Genomic DNA, 25543 nt, shown 5'->3' with positions numbered 1-25543 from the left:
ATTTCAGCAAGCTGTCTGACTTTTTTTTGATTTGTTGTTTTTCTAGTAATTTTTATACAAAACTTGTTCTTCAATTTGCCTACTACTTGCATGTAAACCTTCTACTCTTGTTGAAGTATTTTGTTTTGAACTGCTGATCAGTGGCATTACTGGTAGGGCATGGGTTTTCACGTTTTAGCTTAATTTCCTTTCAAAACTTTTCTTCCAGCTCTTGAAACCATAGTATACCCTTCCATTTTTAAAGGCTTTCTGCAAAGGATGCAATTCATCAGAGAAGATAGTGTTTTTACCCTCGATGCAGTAAAGTAGTACCAATTAAGAAATATTTTTGGAAAATTATTACAACAATAATTTACCGTCGGCATTCTACTCTTGCTGAATTAATCTGCAGTTTTGTAAATTTTTTCTTACGATTTGTATAATTTTTGATGAGTACCTTAGTATCTCGCGATCACTCACCCTTAAGCTATCTGGCAGAGCTTTCAGCAGGAATGCTTGATTTTTTTTTTCACAATTTGGTCGTACAAATTTTTCATCAAATGAAATTATGATATATAGTTGAAAGCTAGCATTTTTTTGTTGATACTTATTTTTATGCACCGCAACGGTTTTTAAATATGATTTAGAGTGCATTCAGTTAAGATCTCATTAAAACATATGTTGTAGTAGCATCCATTGCACATAAAAAACTTTTTCGTTTATGCTTGGATTCCTTTGCTCTGTGGATGAATGGCATTGTCGCCTTTTTAATCACAGGAAGTTGAAATTTAAATTCATACTTTAGTGAAATTTAAAACCAGTTCCTGTGATTAAGAAACTTTTTATTGTCGTTCTAACCAAGTGCTAATCTTGAACAGCTTGTATTTCCCAAGTCTTGGATCTATTCGATATGCGCATTGTTTAATTTGGAGATGACTAATTGGTGGTAGTAATAACCATTAGAACCACCAATGTTCAATTCTTCTATTGTGTTCGTGGCATTCTACATTTGATTTTGGCAATCTGTGTCCAAGTGGTTCCATGAGCAAATTGCATTTACTATCTTGCCATAGTCGAGCCCCAAATTGTTCTTCAGTATTAGTTTTCTGCGCAAGAACCTGCGGCTTAATTACCAGCGGGCCAATTACGTCCAAGAAATTAAATTAAAACCAGTTGGTCAAAGAAATTATTGATCAAGTTCATTCAACTCTTTAGCGCTAATTACTGCCAAATAATGCCTGCCTAAACTGGTTGTGAAAAATTGTCATTTCATTAAAATTATTTGAATACATAGACAGTTTTCCTGGTTAGCTAAATTAAATCTTAGTTCGATTATTCTTTTAATTCTGTTCTTTTTTTAATTTTTAAATCCCAAATTAATTGAATCTTGATTAAGCGCATGGTAAGCATATGGATAGATGCTTTCGTTATTCGGCTTATTACCTTTGCCAACCGCAATTTCAGACAATGGGGCATGTTCCCATAGGTGGGTTTTTACCCGCCGACTCTTACTAAACGATGCATCTTGGAAATCATCCGAGACAACAACCTCAGCCGTTTTTGAATCAGCAGCAAGCTTCTCTACCCAACAACAACGCATCGGGGAACTTTTCTTCTCCCCACCAACAACAACAACAACAACAGCAGGCGTTCAACAACCAACAGCAACTTCAGCAGCAGCGACAGTCTCAACCCAATCAGATGTCCAACAACAGTGCGGCAAATGCGTACGCAACCAACGGAGTCTATTCCTTGCAGCAGGTAAAAACCCTCTACCATCATCATCATCATCATCATAACAGGAATCTACTGGAATTGTTGAAAAACAGTGAAATATAGTGAAAGCTGTTGTTATTGGTGTGCTTCATAATTATTTATAGGCTATTTTTAAAGCTGTTTAGTGTTTTGTATATGTTATTTTTTTTGTTTAGGGACCTCACCCACACCAGCAGTTTGCAATGTATTCCCAAGCGAATGCCCACAGAGATCAAGTAAGTCGAAATTCATTTTGTGAACATGAGTGATTATCATCTAGATGGTTCGATTAATCGCTGATCAAGGCTGCTCTCTTCATCATTCGTTCATAGCCTAGTAAGATCTGAATGCGCCGAAAAATTCGAAACGATGATTTGGTGCGAATCATGACTGATATTAGGCTTTGACAAAAATCGTAATGAGACGCAATAATGTTCAAGCGCTGGGCTTCAAAGATGCTTTACAACGCTGGGGCTAAGAATACGAACGGCCAGCAGCCGAATGAGCGGCTAGAAATCCGAACAACTGGAATGTTCTTTTTTAAACTAAATTAAGAAAGGGGCTGATTTGAACTTTATATTGAAATGTGCTTTTAGCATGTTATTTTTGATAGTTTACAGGTTTTTTGATAATTAAGAGACGCATTTAAGCATCTTTGTAAACGGGATAATTTGTTTCTTTGTAGCAGCAGCACTTCATGCAACATCACCAGAATCCGCAGTTCACGCCCAACGTGGTCTACTCGACCAACCAGGCCCATGCGGCCATGATTCCACACCACCTGGTCATACAAGCCCAACAGGCTCAACAAGCGCAACAAATGGCACATGCTCACGCCCAGGGCATGTACCGGGCACCCTACGCCCAGGCACTGCCAGCAATGCATCATGCGGCTGCAGGTATGTAGACTCTATATGAAACGGAAAAAGGATATCTTGTATCACAACAAATGCGTAAAAAGTAATAAATTACTCTTAGCTAATTTACTTGTGGTAGTTAATTAATTTATGCAATCAAATAAAATCAATGAGTGTGAACACGAATATCGAGAGGCTCGAAAAACGGAAAACTGGATATCCGACAGGAGTCCACCTTTCTCATGCCAATTAAGAAATCTTAGTATGTTCTGAGTTTACCTGACCTCAGTTAGCTGTTGTATTGCATGCATGCACATCGCTTAAGCTCATTCTTTTTCTGTGAAATAAATGTCGATGCGTATAAGCATCGATTGATGAAACATTTTGTAAGTTCTAAAATTTTCCTTTTTAGATTCACGATTAAATGCTTTGTGTGAGTTTTTCTCTTGTTGATTGTGCTAAAGTCCAACCGGATTTGGCACATGTTGAAATCTGTTGTCGGGACCTTCCTGAAATTTGTTTCGAATTGCCAGATATAAAGTTAATTTTTCAAATAGTTTTTTGTCAAGTTTCAATATCGTTTTGCAGGCGGCTTGATAATGCAGCATCAAGGGAATTTGAATGCCCATCACATGCAGTTTATGCAGCAGCAGCAGCAGGCTGTGAACATGCATGGACACATGAACAGACCTCAGCTACCGCAGAATATGGTAGCCCATTACCAGCAACACATGGCCGCAGCTGCCAACGGACACCCGGAAAGCGGTGGAATGCACCCTGGCATGTACGGACAGTTCCAACAGCAATCGAATCCAAACGGACCAGCGGCCAACGCAATGTCGCATGTCTATCAACACCCGCAGAGCAACGGAATGGTAACTACATCGGCCAACATGGCAGCACAGCAGCAAGAAAATATCAACACTCATCAACACCACTCATACAACAGTGCCGTAACATCTGGCAACAACCGCAACATAAACGTGACGGCCGGCGTTACAGCATCGGCAAGTGGCGCATCGACAACTTCAGTCCACCACTCGGACGCGTCATTGCCTAGTACTTCAGTTGCCCAGTCGGATACCAACGCAACCAATCCTTCTCCAGCATCCACTCCCAGTTTGACAGCAGCAGCTCCGCCCGCCCCCAAGCCCAGAACCAAGATTGTGATCAAGGACGCAGATAACAAGGAAATAGACATCAAAGCCATTGCCTCGGTAAGTTCTTTTCTCGTATTTTGTCATGTCGGATATTCGAGGCCCACCACGATCCGTGCTCGTTGCTTGAGGGTGAAGCAACATCACCCATTCTAGAAAAACAACCAAAAAAACTGCATGCAGTTCTTAAACAGGGACAACAGCGGTTCGTCGTGATGAGCTGTACAGCTCGTATGTTGGTCTTTTCTCTGGTGGATAAATGGTCTTAACTTGGCAGGGATAACGAAAAAAAACAGAGATATCCAGCTTTTTTTTAAATAGCAAAGGTACCTATTTGTTATTACAAAAGCGTAGCGTAGTGTATTTCTAGGCATTTTTCCAATCTAAGCTATTTCCTGATAGTAATTTTGAAGCAGGCTGCTTTGGAATGTTAATAGCATGTTCTTTGACATTCGATTAGTAATAAATTAGAACAGTTGATGCGTTTTATTTCATCCAATGAACCGAAAAAAGTTCTATTTCATACAGCAGTACAAGCATCAAATTTGTATTTCAGAATTTTTTCAACTCAGTTCATTTCACGAAATTTTTTAAATTAATATTTTATTGCAATTGCGAGAGCAAGTGTCTTGTAATCGGGAACTAGACGTATTTCCGTGAACAACTTTTCTTAAACATTTTCAAATTGCTTTATCCTTGAATCTTAATAATATCCAGGTTCTTTTCCACTTGACCTAGAGGTAACGCTGTCTTGGGTTCGAGTCCCGGCCAGAACTTGTTTTTTTTTCAGTATGTTGTATCCAATTTAAAAACATGTACGGTAAAAATTGAATTGTCGGACTTTCGTTTGTCTGCTCAAGTGTTGTCGGCTTAGTTGACACATCTCTGACTTTGCCCATTTTCTCTCAAAATTCACTTTGCCGATTTTCAACAAAGGTTGGACTAGGATTTTACAATCTCTTTTTACATTACTTCACTGTCTACAGCCTTCAAAAAAGTCTGTGGGGGATTATATTACCCATATGTTTGGATTTTTCGTTTTTTCAAAAACGACTTTCCCAAATCTGAGTTTTTCAGTTCAATTGATAGAACGGGTCTACAGCCTTCAAAAAAGTCTGAGGGGGGATTATTTTACCCATATGTTTGGATTTTTCGTTTTCTCAAAAACAACCTTTCCAAATCTGAGTTTTTAAGTTCAATTGATAGAACGGGTTGCGAGAAGCTCCCTGCTTAATCGACTACGCCCAAAAATGTTTACACTAAATTCAATTTTGTTTTTTTTTACCGTTTTTTGAGTCTATTTGACTTTTCTGAAAAACTAGCCTCCCATATCTCAGTTTTTGATTTATTGACCGTTTTTTGGAAACTTTTTGTCGAAAACTACCCTGACATATCTTAGAGCCTTCAAAGTAGAGAAACAACAAAGGTTTTGATAACGTCCAATTTTTAAAAAGTTCCGTTGCATGCTCAGTTCCGTTGAAATAAAAGTTTCGTTGCATAAAATCCAAAAAATTGGATTTTATTTCCGTTGAAATAAAGTTCCGTTGCATAAAAACTTCCGTTGAAATATTAAACAGGTATCTCCAGCTTTTATCGAGATGTATGAAAATTTAGGTTCATCTTTTCAACATTTTCCATTCTTTTTCCGACGTCTGTTTTTTTATGTTTGTCTTGTATCGCAAGTGGTGTGAAGCTCCTCTGTGTACGCAATTGCGCTGGATAGTTTCCAATTAATTACATTAACGAGCGTTAGTGCAATAGTACGACAATTTTTTTCTAACCGAAGTCCCAAATATTGCTGCCATTTTTAGTGGCACCTTCACGGCTTTTGATTGCATATGCTTTGATATTCGAATAGTATTAAGTTAACTTAGTTGATGCATTGTTAATTTATCAAATGAAAACCGAAAAAGCTATTTGTTTCAACAATAATAATAAAACTCGATTTCTGAAGTTCAATATATCTCGCAATTTTTTGAAACGCATAATTTTTACATAATGTGGTTTTACGCTTTCCAATTTATTACATGCAAAGATAGTGTGGATGCCGTCAGTTTGTTAAGTTTCCAAATTATTACTTGCAAATTGTGTCTATGTGTATTTGCTGCCACTTTTGCTGCATTGCATTTGTAATTTATTAGAATATGTAGCTGCTTTATTTGTGACTAGTATTTGTCGATTATTAAGCGTTTGAGGTCGAGAAGGCAGGGCGTGAGACTCGAAATCTCGAGGTCGCAGGTTCGATGCCAATACCTAGCAAACTTTTACTAATTCGAGGATTTTGAGTGGAAATAAAAAGTCCTAGTTGATCAAGTTTTCTCAATCAGTCCTTTTCTCGGGCCTCTTGCAATCAATGACACTTTCCAACTGTCTGCTGGCTCTTTTTTTTTTAATAAGAGTTTCTTTGTGACAAAAATGCGTTAGATCGACAAAAGTTTAGTTTTATGTCATACAAAATCCCTTGAAGCGGAATCTTTGCTGCCTGATCTTTAAGCATTAAGTTGCAGAGGCAAATATATTTGGGAGCGAAGTCCAAGTTCGACTCCTTTAGTGTCCGAGCGTTTGTTTCAGTCATATTTCTGTATTAATTCTTTTTTGGCCGTTCTTAATTTTACTGGTGCCGTTTTTGCGTGTTTCGCATTAGCAAAAGTTTGCTTTCAAAATTTTTTGTTCAATTTTTGATTTCTTTCAAGTTTTTTTAAAGTTCATTTCCTTTGTTAAAAGGAAGGCAAACTCGAACAGCAAAGCTGTGGAAGTTACAAAAAATGTTATGGATTTCTAGTTTCGAAAATGGAATTAAAATTTACTTATTGCTCCATTTTTCTTAAATTGTGTTACTGTCACAAAAAAGTTCGCAGGTAGAAGTTGCTTTTTCAAAAAAAAAATAAATCGAAGTTTTTTCAGTTTTCTTGCGTTCATTTGTTTTTTACACCGTCTTATGGATATGTTTTAAAGCAGATATTTTGATAACTCTACGTTAAGTCGTAATTAAAGCAATTCGGAACAAAGTTAGCTGGTTGCTGTGCTATTAACACAGGAAGTTGCTATCATAAAAGAGCTAATGAGCTACTGAACGTTGTGATGCACGACAAGGACTTTCAATATGATACTATGCGACGACTCGTTTGCCGTTTTTTGTTGCCTTTTAAGATGATATCTGAGTCCATAAGTCTTTCTCACTCTGTGAGATTTTTTGGATTAATGAAAACTAATTATGAAAATGCTTTGCTTGGTGTTTTGAATCAGAATGCGATGATTTTTTCAGGCTCAAATGTACTTTTGCGTGATTTGACTTCTTTCTGAATTCTTTTTAAGTTCAGTTCATTTCCTTTGTTAAAAGGAATGCAAACTTCACTATCGAACAGCAAAACTGTAATCGTCATGAAAAACGTGATCGACTTCTATTTTAAAACTGGAGTTAAATTTTCAGATTTCCCAGCAAAATAAAAAAAATACTTATTGATCCATTTTTCTCAAATTGTATTTATGTCACAAAAAAGTCAATCATAAGTTATTAGTGAAATGCAAAGAGCTTTAAGGTCATGTATTTTTTCTCTTCAAAATTTCGCAAGTAGTTTGTTTTTTTTTTAAAAAAAAACAGTATTTGCTCTTGTGAACCATCATTTGTTCTAGAAATTGAAAGAGCTTCAAGACAAATCATCATTTGTTATAGAAAATTCAAAGAGCTTCAAGGCTAACTATTTTTTTTCTGTTCACTTGCGTTCATTGGCTTTACAATTTTCTGTTGGCTATGTTTTTTTTTGAGGTTTGTTTTTTGGTTTTGTTTTCAATTCATTTATGAATAGGAAGGCAAATTACTCTCTCCAACTACCAAAGTTCTGGTGGCACGAAAATGCTTCATTTCGATTTCAATTTTAGATTGTCCAGCGGAATTAAAAACTGGCCTATTGACCCAGTTGAAACTAATTGGGTAATTTTAATGGAGAAAGTTATAGATCGTAAAATTTTCTTTAAATTTAAAGAGCTTTAGAGTGATGTACATCTTGTTAGAATGTTGAAAAATCCTCAATATTTTTTTGTTTTTTTTTCACTGGCACTTGTGCAACTTTCTGTTGGCTATCTTCTTGACTGTAAAAAAAACTAGCCTCTGTTCTACTTACCTCATTATGTTTTGACGTTTTCTTATGACTAAATGCGTGTTAAGTGTGTGCGTTTTCTGGCTTAATGCGTGATATTACCATTTAAAGTATGACGAATAAATATGTTTACGCTTGACGCTAGCGAGCGTTATCAAATCGGAAGTTTATTTCAGGTTAGAGAATTGTCTAACAGAAAAACTGAATTATTTTGAGACAAGTCCGTGATTTCGCGCACAGCAAACAGTTTTGAGCATGCCTGCTTTTTCATTACTGGTTCTATTCGAAATCTGAAAGGCAAAACCCCTTATCTAATAGCGAATGTGTTAACGTAAAAAAAACTTGATCGACTTCTAGTTTCGAAAAAGGAGTTTAGTTTTCAGATTTCTTAGCGGAATTAAAAACTTACCTATTGATCCAGTTTTCTCAAATTAGGTGAATTTGATCAAAAAAGTGTCAATCAAAAATTGCTCGTGAAACATCATTTGTTCTAGAAATTGAAAGAGCTTCAAGACAAATCATCATTTGTTATAGAAAATTCAAAGAGCTTCAAGGCTAACTATTTTTTTTCTGTTCACTTGCGTTCATTGGCTTTACAATTTTCTGTTGGCTATGTTTTTTTTTTGAGGTTTGTTTTTTGGTTTTGTTTTCAATTCATTTATGAATAGGAAGGCAAATTACTCTCTCCAACTACCAAAGTTCTGGTGGCACGAAAATGCTTCATTTCGATTTCAATTTTAGATTGTCCAGCGAAATTAAAAACTGGCCTATTGACCCAGTTGAAACTAATTGGGTAATTTTAATGGAGAAAGTTATAGATCGTAAAATTTTCTTTAAATTTAAAGAGCTTTAGAGTGATGTACATCTTGTTAGAATGTTGAAAAATCCTCAATATTTTTTTGTTTTTTTTTCACTGGCACTTGTGCAACTTTCTGTTGGCTATCTTCTTGACTGTAAAAAAAAACTAGCCTCTGTTCTACTTACCTCATTATGTTTTGACGTTTTCTTATGACTAAATGCGTGTTAAGTGTGTGCGTTTTCTGGCTTAATGCGTGATATTACCATTTAAAGTATGACGAATAAATATGTTTACGCTTGACGCTAGCGAGCGTTATCAAATCGGAAGTTTATTTCAGGTTAGAGAATTGTCTAACAGAAAAACTGAATTATTTTGAGACAAGTCCGTGATTTCGCGCACAGCAAACAGTTTTGAGCATGCCTGCTTTTTCATTACTGGTTCTATTCGAAATCTGAAAGGCAAAACCCCTTATCTAATAGCGAATGTGTTAACGTAAAAAAAACTTGATCGACTTCTAGTTTCGAAAAAGGAGTTTAGTTTTCAGATTTCTTAGCGGAATTAAAAACTTACCTATTGATCCAGTTTTCTCAAATTAGGTGAATTTGATCAAAAAAGTGTCAATCAAAAATTGCTCGTGAAACTCGAAGAGCTTTCGAAGGCCATATATATTCTTTGAAATTTGAAAGATGGAGTTCAGTTGTTTTTCAGTGTGCTTGCGTTGATGACTCTTTTCCAACTCTCTATTGGCTATGTTTTCAGTTATTCGACTTTTTTCTCATTATCCGGTGACTACTTTGACATGCTATGGTTGTGCTGTACTAAAACTGGTGCAAATCACCGCTTCGCTTATGTGCGAAAATAGTTAATTAGTTCACCATGCAGAGTTCACTTTATGACGACGAGTTTTTGTTCCGACCACTGAAGTGGGCAGGAATAACGTGTTTTAGTTTTTTGTTTTTTTTTTCACGAAAAATCAGGTGCCACAATCATTGCAGGGGGTCGAATGATACACCATATTACAGCTCTTGCAGTCATGAGTCGAGTTTTAAAAAATAATTCCAACAAAAATTCACTGTGTAGAGAACAACCGGTTTGAAACTTTTGTCCAATTTCGAGCAAAAAAGCCAGCAAACAGGCATAAAATACGGAAATAAGTCATGAAAACTTAACTTTTAGTTAGTAATATTAGTTTTGTAGCTTTTAGCGCCCTCTCGACAATTGAGAAATTAAAAAAAAAACTGCAGAAAACTTGATAAAAAAGTACATTCAAAAAAAATTTTGTTCTTCCATCAATTTTTTGAAAAAGTTGTTGTCTAATATGCGTATTGTACTCTTTGTATTACTATCGAATATTTTTTTTCTACGCTTTGATTTGGATCTGCTACTAGCCGAACGAACGAAACACATCATAGTTTGTACTTTTTTGGTGTCTTTCCCATTCTAGCCCCTCCAGCCTAGTAGCAAAACAATTATAGCCTCTCCAGTTCGTCAATTTTCAATTGACCTTGAAAAAATTGCTGTTTTCTTTCGTTAGTGCTTTCATACAAAAGCGCATCCATGGTTGCAAGAGTAATGAACGTAGTGAACTCTTTGTATTGTACTCTTTGTATTACTATCGAATATACTTTTTTTCTACGTTTTCATTTGGATCTGCTCCTAGCCGAACGAACGAAACATATCATTGTTTAATTTTTTTGATGTCTTTCCCATTGTAGCCCCTCCAGCCTAGTAGCAAAACAATTATAGCCTCTCCAGTTCGTCAATTTTCAATTGACCTTGAAAAAATTGCTGTTTTCTTTCGTTGGTGCTTTCATACAAAAGCGCATCCATGGTTGCAAGAGTAATGAACGTAGTGAACTCTTTGTATTGTACTCTTTGTATTACTATCGAAAATACTTTTTTCTACGTTTTCATTTGGATCTGCTCCTAGCCGAACGAACGAAACATATCATTGTTTACTTTTTTGATGTCTTTCCCATTATAGCCCCTCCAGCCTAGTAGCAAAACAATTATAGCCTCTCCAGTTCGTCAATTTTCAATTGACCTTGAAAAAATTGCTGTTTTCTTTCGTTAGTGCTTTCATACAAAAGCGCATCCATGGTTGCAAGAGTAATGAACGTAGTGAACTCTTTGTATTGTACTCTTTGTATTACTATCGAATATACTTTTTTTCTACGTTTTCATTTGGATCTGCTCCTAGCCGAACGAACGAAACATATCATTGTTTACTTTTTTGATGTCTTTCCCATTATAGCCCCTCCAGCCTAGTAGCAAAACAATTATAGCCTCTCCAGTTCGTCAATTTTCAATTGACCTTGAAAAAATTGCTGTTTTCTTTCGTTAGTGCTTTCATACAAAAGCGCATCCATGGTTGCAAGAGTAATGAACGTAGTGAACTCTTTGTATTGTACTCTTTGTATTACTATCGAATATACTTTTTTTCTACGTTTTCATTTGGATCTGCTCCTAGCCGAACGAACGAAACATATCATTGTTTACTTTTTTGATGTCTTTCCCATTATAGCCCCTCCAGCCTAGTAGCAAAACAATTATAGCCTCTCCAGTTCGTCAATTATTTTCAATTGACCTTGAAAAAATTGCTGTTTTATTTCGTTAGTGCTTTCATACAAAAGCGCATCCATGGTTGCAAGAGTAATGAAATTAGTGAAAACTCTTATATTGGTCTTGCTGATTTTTTTGTTTTTTTTTCAGGAAAAAATCGTAAAATTTGTTCATGCTCAACTTTGATTTGTCGCGGTTTGACTTGTTATTTCTTGTTAAGTTCAGTGCATTTCCATTTTTAAAAGGAGGGCAAACTCCACTATCGATCAACAAAAGTGCAAAGGTCACGAAAAACGTGATCGACTTCTAAGTTCGAAAATGGAAAATAATTGTCAGATTTCCCAGAGCGAAGTAAGTTTCACCTTTTGATCCAGTTTCCTCAAATTGGGTTAATTTTAGCAAAAAAGTTCATCATAAATTGTTTTACAAATTCAAAGAGCTTTAAGGCCAGTCGTTTTTTTTCAGTTTACTTGCGTTCATCACTATTTTCCAACAATCAGTTGGCTATGCTTTATTAGTGCTGAATTTAGCGCTGCAGAGTTACTAGTTATGCAGAAATATAACGATATGCTAATTGAATTTCACTGTGCATGTTTATTTGTTTTGTTTTTACTTGAGGGGCTATTATGGGAGAGACCCATTAATTTTTGCGGTGGCAATTTTTTGTACTATACTTATTGAGTGTTGAAATAGAAATAAGAGGGTCTTAAATGATTTTGATCGGAACATTCTTCCTGATAAACTTCTGCTTCTCAAGGTGCGTGAAGCTCCGCCTTGCCTCTGTCTCCGAACTTTCTCAGTAGTAGAGGAGTATATGTGTAGGTTCACAAGGTTTTACCCCAGTGATGACAACGTAAAATGAGATTAAACTACCCTCTGCCTGTTAAAATTCAATGAAAAAATAATAAGTGAATTAAAATGGTTTTGCAATTGTTTTTTTTTGTCTCCAGGCAGAGTGTTGCATGATTTTGATTATGAGATCTGAGGGGTAAATAAAAGTCGTGGATTCGAGCTCTGCCATAGCTCCTCCGCACTAGAAGCTCATCGAAACTTTAATAAGTAGAGCGTTTGTAATATAGAGCAGTCTTGTAACAAAAAAATTTATCAACTTGGACTTGAGGAAAGTTATGTAAAATTGATGGATCTAAAGAATCCGTCCAACTTCGATTATGTTTCATGGTCTTGAAGGTGTTTAAAAATTGATTAGGTTAATTTTTTCCCTTTGAAGCGAATTTTTAACAGTTTTGAACAGGTTTAGTTCAAAAATAAAGTGGGGGAGTGTAAGTATGTTCTCTTAGAGTGCTTCCAGGATTGAGTATGGTAACAGAACATCCATTGACCAGTAAGTTCTTCATTCATTTCAACAGTTTTCGATTTTTTGATTTGCGCACATTGCTTCTCGCGCAGTTCAAGTGAATGCAATATAGCGTTTCTTCATTGTGTTGAGGTTTGAAGGCGAACATTGCTCTTGCTTTATTTGAGGTCTCAAATCCGCGGCAAATTTTTTTGAGAACGTGCTCGTTAAAAAATTTTAATGGTCGCGATTCAGTTTTGACATCGAATTTTGTTATCAAGTTATCATTGAAGCTACAGCAGAAATGAGCTTGTGGTGTTGTTGTTAATTATGCTTCATTGGTCGACTGATGGTTCATCTGTGTGCTGACGGCAAACAGCTTTATTGTCAATCCGAACATGACTTGAAGCAGCTCGTTATTCCGAAGCATGATTTGCAGTCGAATGAATTCGCTTTTGTGAACATATCTTACGTCAATGTTTGTTCATGTGTCTACCGACAGCTATTCGTAAGCTGCCTTCACCAATGTTTAACGTATTTTTCGTTTTTAAAGTTTGCGCGAATAGTTCGGAACTGAGTAAGATCATCTCGGAGTATGGTAAAAGTTCTTAGTTTTCGTCTTGGTTTTCACCCACACCTGTAACACGTTTTTTTTTTCGTACATTGTGATAGGTTAGAAAAGTTACGTGCAGTTATAGCACGTGTTAAACTCTATCTGCTTTGAATGTTAAATCTCGGCCTGCATTTTCTTTCCAACGGAATTTTTTGGAGGGGAGGGGAGGGCAGGGTTCTTTAACCGTTTTCCCCACCTCATGCCGGTTTTTATTCAAAAACATGAGTTTAGAGTATAACAATTAATTTTTGCGAAGTTGTATATCGATACCAAATATATCTGTAATTGCGAAACCAAACCACTTGTCAATTTTCATGATAATTAGACTACGTGGACAAAACTTGGAAACGGCAAAAGAACCAAGCGTGGGCTAATTATGAAATTGAGTTTAAATAATTTCTGCTAATTTTTCAGAGTCTCATCAAAGAAAAGCTGAGATAATCATGTTAAATGTGAAAAAAATGTGAGAATTTATAAAGTTGACGAAATTCAGTCTTCGTTGAAAATTGTTTTATTTTAGACCAATACGGACCCGAAACCGGGAATCGCAATCTCAGATGCTAAAACAGCTAGTGGAAATGCGAGACCTCACAAATCAGTGGAGATTAAATCAAAACCATCCGATTCCAATACGGACATCGTCGCCGAAAACGGATCCACCAAAATCACACAGAATGGATACTCTAGTGATGACAAGCAACAAAGCAGCCCATCTCTGAATAACTCGGACGCCTCAAATACAGACAAGGATAGCTCACAGCATCATCATGATTTCTCTACATTCGATCTGGACAAGGTTCCTGAGTTCGTCCCCGAAACCAAGAAAGACTCGCCACGATCAGACAATAGTCAGGAATCTGTGGGCAAGGACAAAGATGCTGCAAAGGTAGCTGCCGCAGCTCAGAACAATGAAGTGGCCCCGAGTCCCACTGTGAAAACAATCACAGAAAAGGCGGGAGGTGCGGGCTCTTGCCAGACTCAAGAGGTCAAAGTTTATGAATTTGACATAAGTAAAGTGTCACAGGAAGTGGTATTGGAGACAGACAACAAAACTATCATACTGAAAACTTCGCCGACCTCAACACCCGCAGCGGAAGCGGAGAAGACACACGTCGAAAACTCAACGCTGGCCAGTCAAATCACTCCTGTAGCGGCTACAGAGGACGGTAGAAGCAACACGTCGGAGTCGACAAAACAAGTGTCGACGACTGCGGAAGTGGCGACTCCTCTGTCTTCGAAGGAAACTTCCGAGGGCAAAGGTCAAAATGTGAAGGAGAAAGAAGCAGAGAAGGAGAAAGAGGCAGAGAAGGAGAAAGAGGTGGAAAAGGAGGGAGCAAGGAAGGTTTCTACTTCTTCTAATGCAAGTGAGAAGAAACCGCCTCCGTTTGAGAGTCATTCGGTGGCCAAGGCTAAAGAAGCAGCCGCATTAAAGCAAGCAGCAGCAGCAGCAGCAGTTACATCTGAAGAATCAGGTTTGTTTGTGATTCAAATCAGACGGAAAGCCACACCGTGAATGATCTTATGTGCCATGAGATCGCCAATGAAACATGCAATTTCGCTTTGAGCATTTTTTGATAAAATTGAGATCATCTTTTGGGCCTAGGAAAAAAGCACTATTTGGTATAAGAAAAGGGTCTATTGGTCAAACTATCCTTTCCCACTCTTCCCACATTGTCCGATTGTTGCAAAAATTGGCATGCAGTTTGACTAGGACATGTCAAACACAATAAGTCTTAATTTTTAACATTGTAAAACCCCTCCTTATACCTCTCTCGGGCTCTTTTTCCTCCCCCCCCCCCCCCACCTGCTAATTTTAATATTTGAAATTACTAATCACTTTGTCCGATTGTCATGAAAATTGACATGCAGACTAATTCGGCCATGACAAACATATTTGGTCTTCATGATTAACCTCGTAAAACCACTCGTTAGACCATTAATTTCATGTTTGAGTGAGGTGGGGGGGGGGGGAAGGAAAAAGAGCCCTCTCTCGTTATTCCTAAAAAGGATGCTTAATTGAGATGGGGGGAGGGAGAGGAAAAGCCTAACTATCGCAAATGAATATTTGGATTTTCTGTGATGGTTAAACAACCACAAAAACATCTTTTGCAGCATTAACAGTTTTGTTTCCTTTTCCCCTATGATGACATCTTTATATGAGACCTTATATACCATTCGCCTGTTCGAAAGTTTTTGAGCTGTTTGAAATGAATGTAATTGTAGCACGTGTTTTTAAGCCAAACCCAGGCAAATGGTAACATGATTTCGATTATGAGATCTGAGGGGGAAATTTTCGGAACTTGGTTGCACTCTGAATTGTACCACGTTTTCAAAAGTTGCAATCATTTTTCAACTTTGAACTGCGCGCCAGATGTTATGTTGTCGTGAACTTAATCTCTTCAAAGTCCCTTATTGTGCACTATGATTATGTTTTAGAGAAACCAAAAAGTAATGGTATCTGTTTTAATTCTTTAATTTTCTGTTCCATTAAGATTTGGCTTTGTTCCGATTTTGAATACTTAATCGTCTTGTTCATAATTGCATTGCTTTGAGCATCATTAGGATTGTATCTTCTTTCAATTTTTCTCTATTGGGACAAATGTGAAAACTGCCAGATTTTATTTTCTGTTGTCTGATCTTTTATGGAGATTCTTAAATTAGAGCTTCCCGTTTTGGAAGTGATTAGCAATTGAGGCATGTACTGCGTCCTGCTAATTATTTAACTCATGCAAATGAGTTTAATTGTTTTAATTGAATGCGGATTGCAACCAGTATTGAATAAGTATACCCATATCAACCATTGAACGCTTCGAAACCACTGGAAGTATCCCTATTGCTAGAAATTGTCTGACAAATCGGCACAGTCTTAAACTAGATTCAGAGTCCATAAAATTACGAGGCGCGACACCAGGTCAAAACATATATACTTTGACTTATAATATTGAAAGACTTACTATTGAACAAACTATTTACCAGGAAACCCTTAAACATATCAAAACGCATATCGTACAGAAAGTAGAACCAACAACTAATAGTAGTACTGCAGATTACATTGCCAACACAAATCTAAACATAAATTCAATGCTTCATTATAACTCAGATATTTTGCATATGGTAAGAGATCGACAGGAGAAACGTAAGTAAAGTTTCGTTCAAATTTTGCTGCACATACCAAACTTCTGTTAAATAACTGCAAAATTCTTGCTTGAAGTTAACACTAATTTTGTCAAACAGCTATATAAGAGGCTAATTTTTAATTGCCGTTCATCGTATGGATTGCAAATTTGGGGAAATAGGATATTATTTTAGCAAGCTTAACCTATTACGTACGTTTCAGCCCAGAACGTCAAAGGAAAAGGCAACAAAAAGAAAAAGAAGGAAAAAGAATTTGACCGAAAACAAGAAAGCAGCCTGCTAAGTGCATTCGAGGAGAGCGACTCGAAGCAAACGCAGTCCTCCTCTGCCGCCGCTTCGTCAGCTGCCACGACTGTTGCAGTCCCCGCTGCAGAGCAGAATGGCACACACAGCAAACCCAGCAGCCTTGCTCTAGAGGGCGGGTCGAGCAGCAGCAACAGCAACGGTCAGACGGCAGCAGGGGGTGCTGAAGGAAATGTGAACAAAAGCAAGAGTTCGTCGTCAGTTACATCTCCAGCGGGAAGTGGCAATGGCAAGGATGTGGAGACTTCGTGGGAAGACAAGCCTGTGCCAGATGAGACACCAGGTCAGCTATTTTAGACGAATTTCCAATTTTGAGCTGAATTTGTGACAACGCAAACGAAATGTATACTAATTTACTTACTTCGATAGAACAAATGAATTTGCTAGTTTTTTCATGTAGCTCAAGAGCCAGCTTGTTAAATATAAAATTTGCGTTTCGTAAGTGGTGTTGTAAATAGTTTTGCTCATGCAATCAATAAAATTTGCTTGAGCCCATTTCAGAAAGAATTTCATTAAGAAAGGTTCTGAATTTTGAAACCACTTTTAGCATCCATAACTTGTGTCTTGGTGTAGAAATTATCCGAAAATGATATGAGCAATGACCAATTTGTAATATGAGCAAGACCTGAATGTAATAATGAGGAAAATCGGTTTGCTTCAGAAGAGGATAAGTCAAAGGAGCTGACAAAGACAAAGAAATACGACAGAGACTTCCTACTCAGTATGCAGAAAAAGAACGCCTCCTTGCGTAAAGCAGATTTCAAAGAAGAGAACGTGTTCAAAGACATAGTTACACACAACCCCACATTCCTGCGACCTCTCGACCAGAATGTGAACACTGCCAGTGACTTCAGAGAGTCGTACGGAGACAGGCAGTATGGGGGAGGCTACGGGGGACACGGTTCGATGGGACATGACGGAAGAGGAGGAGGGATGGGGCATGACAACTTCGCACCCGCATTCCTCAGAGGCAAAAATGTCGGGGTAAGTCATTGCTTCAGTTTCGTGCCATACTTCCCGTGCTTATTTTCTCGTGCTAAAAAGCCTATTCTAGTGGGCATTCGAGAATTTTGTTCTGAAAGTTCTTGCCGATAGTTCTTTGTATATATTAGCAAAAATTTGTTCATTAAGAACATCCTCGCCTCAATTTTTGTGTTATTTTTAAAGACATTTGGTTTTTTAGGGTGGGCCAACCAATTCAAGAGGCAAAAACAATTATCAGACCGGTAACATGGGCGGTGGAAATAAGAGCTTCCGAGGAGACAGAAACAACCAGATGAATCAACAGCCCAGAGAGTTCAAGACGAATCTCAGAGAGCAGCAGCAGACCCTGGAAACATCCGAGAGTGCATGGAAAGCGAAATGGAAGCAAGATACGAGCAATAAATCGGACATGGAGATAAAGCACGATCACATCAAACGACAGACCAGAGCGATCCTGAACAAACTGACCCCTCAGAGTTTTTCGACGCTTTCTAAAGAAATGGCACTGCTGGATATTGACTCGGACGAATTAGTCAGTGATGTTATCGATATTCTGTTTGACAAAGCGTGCATGGAATCCAACTTTGCGGAAGCATATGCAAATATGTGCAAAACAGTGCTCTCGATCAGATCAAACGTAAGTTTCAAACCAGAAGATATTATAGAGTTCTGTTTTGCGCAAGATGAACCTTAAAACGATTGCATTGTATTAGTGCAATTGCTTAAAGAATATTGAGTTATAAATGGTTACAAACCACATGTTTGATAAGGATACCGCAATGGAGCTGAATCGAAATGAAAACGAAATTTGAAGTGATGAAACGGAGACATGGAGTTGATAAGACTTAAGAAACGATTATTCGTTTTCTTTTATTGTATCCTATTTGCTAGCATTGCGTCACTTTTGTTCATTGTCAATGGCTGGAAAACAAAGTTGTACCAGAATGTGAACAATTTATATTTCATGCTTCAAATTAATGTGTTCAGGATTTAATCAAATGACGAAATGGTAATTTGTTCAAAAACTAATCTCACGTCTTCTTCTTATTTTAATAGCAGCAGGATGACAAATCGGTAAGAGCATGCCAAATGGAAAGTGCATTGCAGAACTAGAAGTTAATCCCCCTTCTAATTAAACTCAGATAATCAACTTTGTTTGGCATAGATAGTCTATTGCATGTTGGTGGCTGTAAACTGCACTTCAGGAATGAGAGAGCCAATTAAAAACCTGTAACCTTGAAATTTCAGCAATTGACGTACTGAAGAGAGAGATATAATATGACAACAAGAATCATAGATGCGTTAACATATCATTCTCCGAAGATTTGCAGTATTATCATTGAAAGAAAAGGAGTAGGTTGTTAAACTTGCATGTGACGACAAAGCTCATCAATTTTTGTTGCTCCACCTTAATAACAACCATCTTGTTTTCTTCTATTTTCAACAACTGTTTGTTGGAATTTTAATAGAAATACCATTTACTACTTTTCTGAATTTCAGAGACAAGCTGCGCAGTTGAACCAGAATCCCGCAGAAAACCAGAGTCATGGAGAATCAGAAGACGATCCAGTGGTTAGACACTTCAGAAGGTATCTGCTGAACAGATGCCAGAATGAATTCCAGAGGGAGAAAGACTATGAAAAGGAGTATGATGCCAAGAAAATTGTCATCGAGAACAACAAAGAGGTAACACTCACTGCGATACTTGGTCTAGATTTTCACTTCGATCCGCTCGCCGGAAACGGACGAAAACGTGGGGATTGCACCGTAGCTTTGAAGTTCGATGATAAACAAATAATTTATCTGTTTTAGCAAACCGAGAAAGAAAAGCGTGAAAAACTGGAAAACCTTGAAATAGAGATGCGCAAGTCCAAGAAGAAGTATCTAGGAAACAATCGCTTCATCGGAGAATTGTTCAAGCTCGACTTCTTGACCGAAAAGATTATGCATTCATGCATTGAGTCGCTTCTGAAAACGAAGGACGAGGACCGTCTCGAGTGTCTGTGCAAATTGCTCACAACCATCGGACGCAAGATGGACCACGATGCCGGGCGAAACCTGATGGACCAGTACTTCAAGAGAATCGGACATATGGTAGCCCAAAAACAGACGTCGTCTAGAATCAGATTCATGCTTCAGGATGTCATCGAACTTAGACAGGTATTTGTTTTCGCTTATGCTCAGACAAGTGTATTTGGCTTAGTTCTGCTTAAGTTCCATGATAATTGAGTGGTCACATCCCATATATATAACTGGATATGCAGGATCAGAGGAGCATATTTTGAATTGAGATATCGCGTGAGTAAAGCATGTATTGATTTACAGAATAAATGGGAGTCCCGAAAAGACACCGCCCCCAAAACCATCGACCAGATCCACAAGGATGCACAGATGGAAGACTTTGCAATGAAACAGAAAGCACAAGAGCTGAAGCAATCTTCACGACAGATGCAGGGCAACTATAATGACAGAAAATACCAGAGCTCATACTCCGGAGGTGGCAACAGGATGAGCAATTCCGGGCATCAGTCACAACAGGAGTGGCAAGTACAGACTGCTAGCACGAGGCCAGTGACTGATGTGAGAGCAAACATCAGCAAAATCACAAGCGTCAAGAGCAGCGGAGGACTTGTAAGCATATTTTGAAACCAAGCTTCTGGTGATTCAACGCAGTGTTCAAATATGCACAGGTACCGACCTGACAATATAGATGGTCTCAAATAAGGAGTTAAAACGAAACACAATCGAAGTGAATTAATATCAATTGCAATTAACATGAGTAATGGTACTTTTGAATTATAAGAATGTGAGATAGGTTAGTTATGCTAGGAAAAATCCGTCGGTGAACAGTTTGCTAGAAGGAAAATTTTTCAGGGCGATTTTAAATTGGGAGGGGGAATTCAAAGCAAATGGAGCAAAGGCAGCCTTGGAGTTGGAGCTAACCGAACTAGCCAGGCTGGCCCCACGTCAAGTCAGGGCAATTCCAAACCTACAAACAGATACGTAGGTCTAGACATGGACGACGAACAGGCACCAGACTCCAACAGGTCGAGCAGTGTCGATCTGAGAAATGGTAACCGCGGACCGACCGAACAAGAGCGACAACAGAGTAGAGAAGATGCAATCAGAAGTGTCCAGAGCATTTCTGGAGCGGGAAGAAACAACGCCGGATCCAGAAATATGTCGCCAGCCAATTCAGGAGGCAGCAAGTGGAGTACAGGTGGATCGTCGTTTAAGTTCCAGGGACATACGGGGTCTGGGGGAAGTGGAAGTGGAAGGGACAGTCGGGACAGATCAGACAAAGCTAGATCCATATATCCTTCTCAGCCATTGTCTGGACCATCATCTTCAGGCATGTGATGTTTATTGTTCCGACCACTCTCGAAGAGTGGAAAGCAACTAGGCTTAGGGTCGGTTTTAACACTATCGATCTGCGTAATGTTTTATTACGAACCTTCTTTTTTTCTAACCTAACTCGAAAATAAAAGTGTTCACTTTATTGGAAATTTCACTGTAGCATTGGAAATAGCATAGCATCTGTTCTCAGCTTTATTTTGAAGGAGTGGTTAATGGTTCTCATTAGGCTTCCGTGGATTAGTGGCTACTGTGTGAGTCTCTTAATCTCTAGGTCGCAGGTGCGAATCTCAGAGGTAGACGAATTTTTAATTCGAATTATTTATTAATTCGAATTTTTCTTATTGTGCCCTTTATAAAGCTGCTTTTTGTCGTGTTCTCGCAAGTGTTTGCGAAGCGAAACTCAGCCTCTGTGTTATTCTTGCTTATTGTAGGTTTGACCTATTTCAGTCACTCTTTACTTAAGGTAAATCAGGATAGCCCGTTGCTGTGCAAGTAACACAGAATGTTACGACCGACCATAGTCTTAAAAATACTGGTTTTTTCAAATTACGGTCTTTTTTTTTGCGCGTTGTGATAAAATCATCTGAACGAATGGAAATTAAGCATATTCGATATTCATAGTCGGAAAACATCGTAATATAGTCCAATTTGTACAAAAAATGATTAGAAAACGAAAACAAAAATCGTAAAAAAATTTTTTTTGCAGAATTTTTTTTGTGCATTTTGAAGTTTTTGATTCTCAAATTGGAGCTAAAATTCTCCAACAATTATTTAAGGCAAGTAAAACGGCTTAAATTAAGGATAAATAAGCTTTTAACTTATTAGCTTGAAATTAGTTCAAAAATCAAATTTTCAATCTGGTTTTTCTCGACACCGGGGAAATTTTTTCAAAATTTTAACTCGTTCGAATTACGACTGAAAGGTCTTTAATCTGATATATAACTCAAACCATTCCGATTATTGTTTGTGGAATCTGCTTTTGCGTGGAAAACGATTAAAAAAAACTAGAAGACACCCGAATACAAAGTTTCTCTATTTTTCAAATGGTCGGACCCGCGTCCAGACAATTCGGCCACAGACAATTCAGCCAAAATTATGCAGACAATTCAGCCAAAGACAATTCAGCCAATAATTGTGACCGCCGCAGTCGCGCCAACGTGTTGCGAGCTTGCCACCAAAGGGTAGGACTCTATACGAAATTTAGAGCCGGTTATCGCGGCGACGCGCGCGTAGCGCGCCCACCGGCGACCTTAAACCGAGAAATAACTCCAATTCCAATTTTTTTCTTCCGAATCTAGCGTTTTGTAAAACTGGCTGAATTGTCTCAGGCTGAATTGTCTTTATATTTCTGGCTGAATTTCAAATTGGCTGAATTGTCTTTGGCCGAATTGTCTGTGCGCCGGTCGGACCAATAACAGTAGGTTGAAAAAAAATTCGCGATTTAGAAAAGGGATCAACCGTACAATTATCTCCCCCACCCAATTGATTTAGGGGGAGAAAATATGGATTTTTCAGGAAATTACTTTGAGCATGCCTTAGATTTATAGAAAAATCATAATTTATTTAGCGAAAATTGATTTAAAATACGTTAGTTGAGGTTATTAACAGCATTCTATTGCAATCCCACATAAAAATTGTGACCAAATTGAGATTATACGGTTGATCCTAGAAAAGTCTTTTTTGTTTTATTTCATAAAATTATTTTGGTCAACAATCTGTGCTAAGAGTGGAAAGCAACTAGGCTTAGGCTCGGTGAGTTCGGTGGAAAGCAACCAGGCGAGTTCAAAAATTGCTAAAGATATGATAAAATCTTTATTATTTGATTGTTTATCCGATTATTTCGTAACTGTCTGTAGATGACTCAAGGAACGCCCAAGGCCATGAATAATTTAGAATGAATTGATAATTTGTTTTAGTAGGGTCAGACAAACGACAGCCGGTCAAATCGAAGATTGCGTCTCTGACGGAAGAGCAGCTACAGACCAAAGCGAGAGGCGTAATCGATGAGTACATCGATTTAGGAGACGCCAATGAGGAGATTGAAGTGGTGAACGAAGAGATACCAGAAGACTCGCGAGCTCAGATGGTGAAGCACTGCATCAATTATGTTCTGGAGAAGAAAGACAAACACAGAGAGGGCACTGGAAAACTGCTGTTCGAGTTTGTCAAGTCTGGCACCATCACAGTTCAAGATTTAGCCGAAGGGTAAGTTGCAGTTGAACTCCCCCAAGCACTCAAAATACTAAGTGCATACAGTGAGCCACAGAGCATTGAAGCTGAAAATTTTGCAAAGACTTCCTGCCATTTATAGCTGGACTATGTGGTGCCTCTCAATATTGTTGTATTATTGGCTTCTTACTTATGATTTCATTGGAAAGAGTTTGTTTTCTAGCATCACAGAGTCGTTTGCAAACGCGATCGATCTCTCGTGTGACATTCCTCGCATATGGGACTATTATGGAGTGCTGATTGCCCCCTCGATGATTGGACAGCTGTCCTTCTCCCACATGCCTAAGATGCTGAGTGGACTGGTGGAATATGACAAGGCCAAGGATGTTCTCGCACAAATCACACTCAGGACAGTCGAGCAAAAGGTAAGTTCATTTTATTTTACAACAAATCGAAGAACTGGAAACCATAACTTTTGCAAAAAGGTGACTGTCTTAAGTTTGTTTGATAATCCCTGTTAAACCATCTACCTTGACGTTGAATATTGATATGATAGAAATCATTTTGTTCGTTTCAGAATGAAGAATTCGTGAGCAATGCGTGGAAATTGGCGAAGTTGGATTGGAGACAATTTGTACCGGATCATGTGTCAAACGAGTCAATCTCAGAATTCCTCAGAGATCGAAATCTAGCTTTCCTAGAGTCCTCTGGCAAATCATCACAGTCGTCGCAATCCAAGTCAGGAACAGGCGCTTCAGATTACCTGACCTCATTTGAATCGCACCTAATGGATCTAACTCAGAAAGCCACTACCAAATCGACAGTGCCTGAAATCTTCGACATGATCCAGCGAGATCTAAGAGACCACATTGACACACCCGAGTTCATTGCGCTCCTAACCCGAGTAGTGTGTAAATCTTGTGTGGTGAAGGGAAATCCAATGACGTTTAACGAGACGCTATTCACAGAGAGGAAAAATATTTTGGAGAGATATATAAACAAAGATCAGACGAAAATGTTTCACTGTCTGTTATCTGTACAGTTTCTGGTCACAGATTTACAGCATCCTCCAGGTGAACACATTAATGGATCACACTCACCCACCGCTTACCGCTTTAGTCCCGCCTGTAGTAATCAAGGTGCAAAATGTTCGCTTACTTAATCGTGACGTGACCTGTGCAAGTGCTTCTCAAATTGTTTTTTTTTCTGGTATCGTACTGTAAAAATTCGTGACGTGACTTAGTTGTGTTGTGCATAATGTTTCCTTCCTGTTAGCTGGAGTTCCTCAATGGTGCGTTTAGTTCCAATCACTGATTCCAATAGCGCACCATTGAGTTCCAATAGTAAAATTTGTATCGTACAAGTATGATGCGGATTTATTAACTAGCCTGCAAATCATAATATGAACTGATTAATAAGCTGGTGTTGTTTCAGGCGTACTGGACTGTATTTTCAAATGCCTTTACGACAATTTTATAATTACGAGTGAAGCCTTCCAAGAGTGGAAAAGCACCAAGGAACCAGCATACGTGAGAGGAAAGGGCACGTGTGTTTACGAGACGAAATCATTTTTCGAGTACCTCGACGAGGAAAGCGACAGTGATAACTAGGGCAGAAGAAGCTGAGACAAAAGACGGTATGGGACGGAAAACATAACCTCTTTACATTTTTTGGACAACAGAACAGAGAATTGAGAATTTGAACATTCAACTGACTAGACGAAGAGCCACTTGAGCACCTGCTGATTATAATGGATGACAGATTTAATAGTGACCTGTCTAATTAACTTTCGATACGCTAATTGCTATGCATTTTGGTTTTGTCGTCCTCTCTTCATTTTGAGGCTTTGTTTAAATTTATCCTTGTTTGTGATGTTTTTGTTGCTGTTATTTCCTACAGGTGGTGCTATTGGATTTTCAGCAGCTTAAGTGACGCTATTACAATACATGCTATGATTTACTATTTTATCATACTTAACTGAAACATAAACTTTAACCATACGGATCTTATATCCTCAGTTAACTGCATTTTACTTGCTAAAAGTGGCATATTATGACAGAAGTTTTAAATTTTGACATTGTTTATTTTTCTCAACAAAAATCTATTTAATCCGATCCTTTCAGTTAAGCCGTGTTTTAGTTTGTTGAGGAAAAACTTAAGGATAAACGTTGCTGCTGCTTTAGATGGCCATTCTTAAATGCTAAAGAATGTCTAATAATTTTCGATAAAAGGCTATGAATTAGCCATCCCATTATCCCTGTATTCAACCGGAGCTACCCCGAAGTCTGCTGAAAACTAACCTAACCCTAAAAACCCACCCACCGCCCGTGAACAAACATCCACCACTGCAAAGGATGTTGTCACTGTACATAAGTTGTTGATGTTGTTGCTTTCCATCCATAAGAGAAGTGCGAGGGCTAAAGAAAAAAGTTGTTGATTCGAGATATGAATTTAAATATTTAAATTAAATCTTTCTAAATCA

At 38.0% G+C, this 25543-nt stretch overlaps 2 protein-coding genes across 5 annotated transcripts in view; both read left to right on the top strand.

Annotated features, from left to right (window-relative positions):
• LOC134839524 (large ribosomal subunit protein uL11-like) overlaps window positions 1–25543 on the top strand; it is a 359274-nt gene that overhangs the window by 3313 nt on the left and 330418 nt on the right. The gene's annotated exons all lie outside the window — the stretch shown is intronic.
• Window positions 933–25530, top strand: LOC134840653 (eukaryotic translation initiation factor 4 gamma 1-like). 4 transcript variants are annotated; one of them, XM_063856617.1, is made up of 17 exons: window positions 933–1740; window positions 1911–1970; window positions 2420–2633; window positions 3180–3808; window positions 13634–14585; window positions 16451–16834; window positions 17213–17535; window positions 17735–18172; window positions 18592–18609; window positions 19036–19221; window positions 19348–19695; window positions 19861–20166; window positions 20410–20887; window positions 22812–23097; window positions 23285–23486; window positions 23639–24200; window positions 24496–25530. In XM_063856617.1, the coding sequence occupies exons 1-17, from the start codon at window positions 1498–1500 to the stop codon at window positions 24669–24671; spliced, it is 5805 nt and encodes a 1934-aa protein (XP_063712687.1). In that variant the 5' UTR covers window positions 933–1497; the 3' UTR covers window positions 24672–25530. The 4 variants fall into 4 exon arrangements, with proteins under 4 accessions (XP_063712687.1, XP_063712686.1, XP_063712688.1 ...); XM_063856616.1 differs by having other exon boundaries at window positions 940–1740; window positions 22809–23097; XM_063856620.1 differs by having other exon boundaries at window positions 944–1740; window positions 22809–23097; window positions 23639–24134.

Source organism: Symsagittifera roscoffensis, chromosome 2 (assembly GCF_963678635.1).
Source record: "Symsagittifera roscoffensis chromosome 2, txSymRosc1.1, whole genome shotgun sequence".
Taxonomy (NCBI): domain Eukaryota; kingdom Metazoa; phylum Xenacoelomorpha; order Acoela; family Convolutidae; genus Symsagittifera; species Symsagittifera roscoffensis.
Note: the sequence above shows the minus strand (reverse complement) of the source record. Positions and strands in the feature narration are given on the sequence as shown.

What these genes read in the sequence shown, in the direction of transcription:
- LOC134840653 (XM_063856616.1), top strand. Translation starts at nt 1,498, where the DNA reads ATGCATCTTGGAAATCATCCGAGACAACAACCTCAGCCGTTTTTGAAT. An exon ending in ACATCAAAGCCATTGCCTCG is followed by an intron (nt 3,809 to 13,633) that starts GTAAGTTCTTTT and finishes GTTTTATTTTAG; the next exon opens with ACCAATACGGACCCGAAACC. An exon ending in TCAAGAGCAGCGGAGGACTT is followed by an intron (nt 20,167 to 20,409) that starts GTAAGCATATTT and finishes AAAATTTTTCAG; the next exon opens with GGCGATTTTAAATTGGGAGG.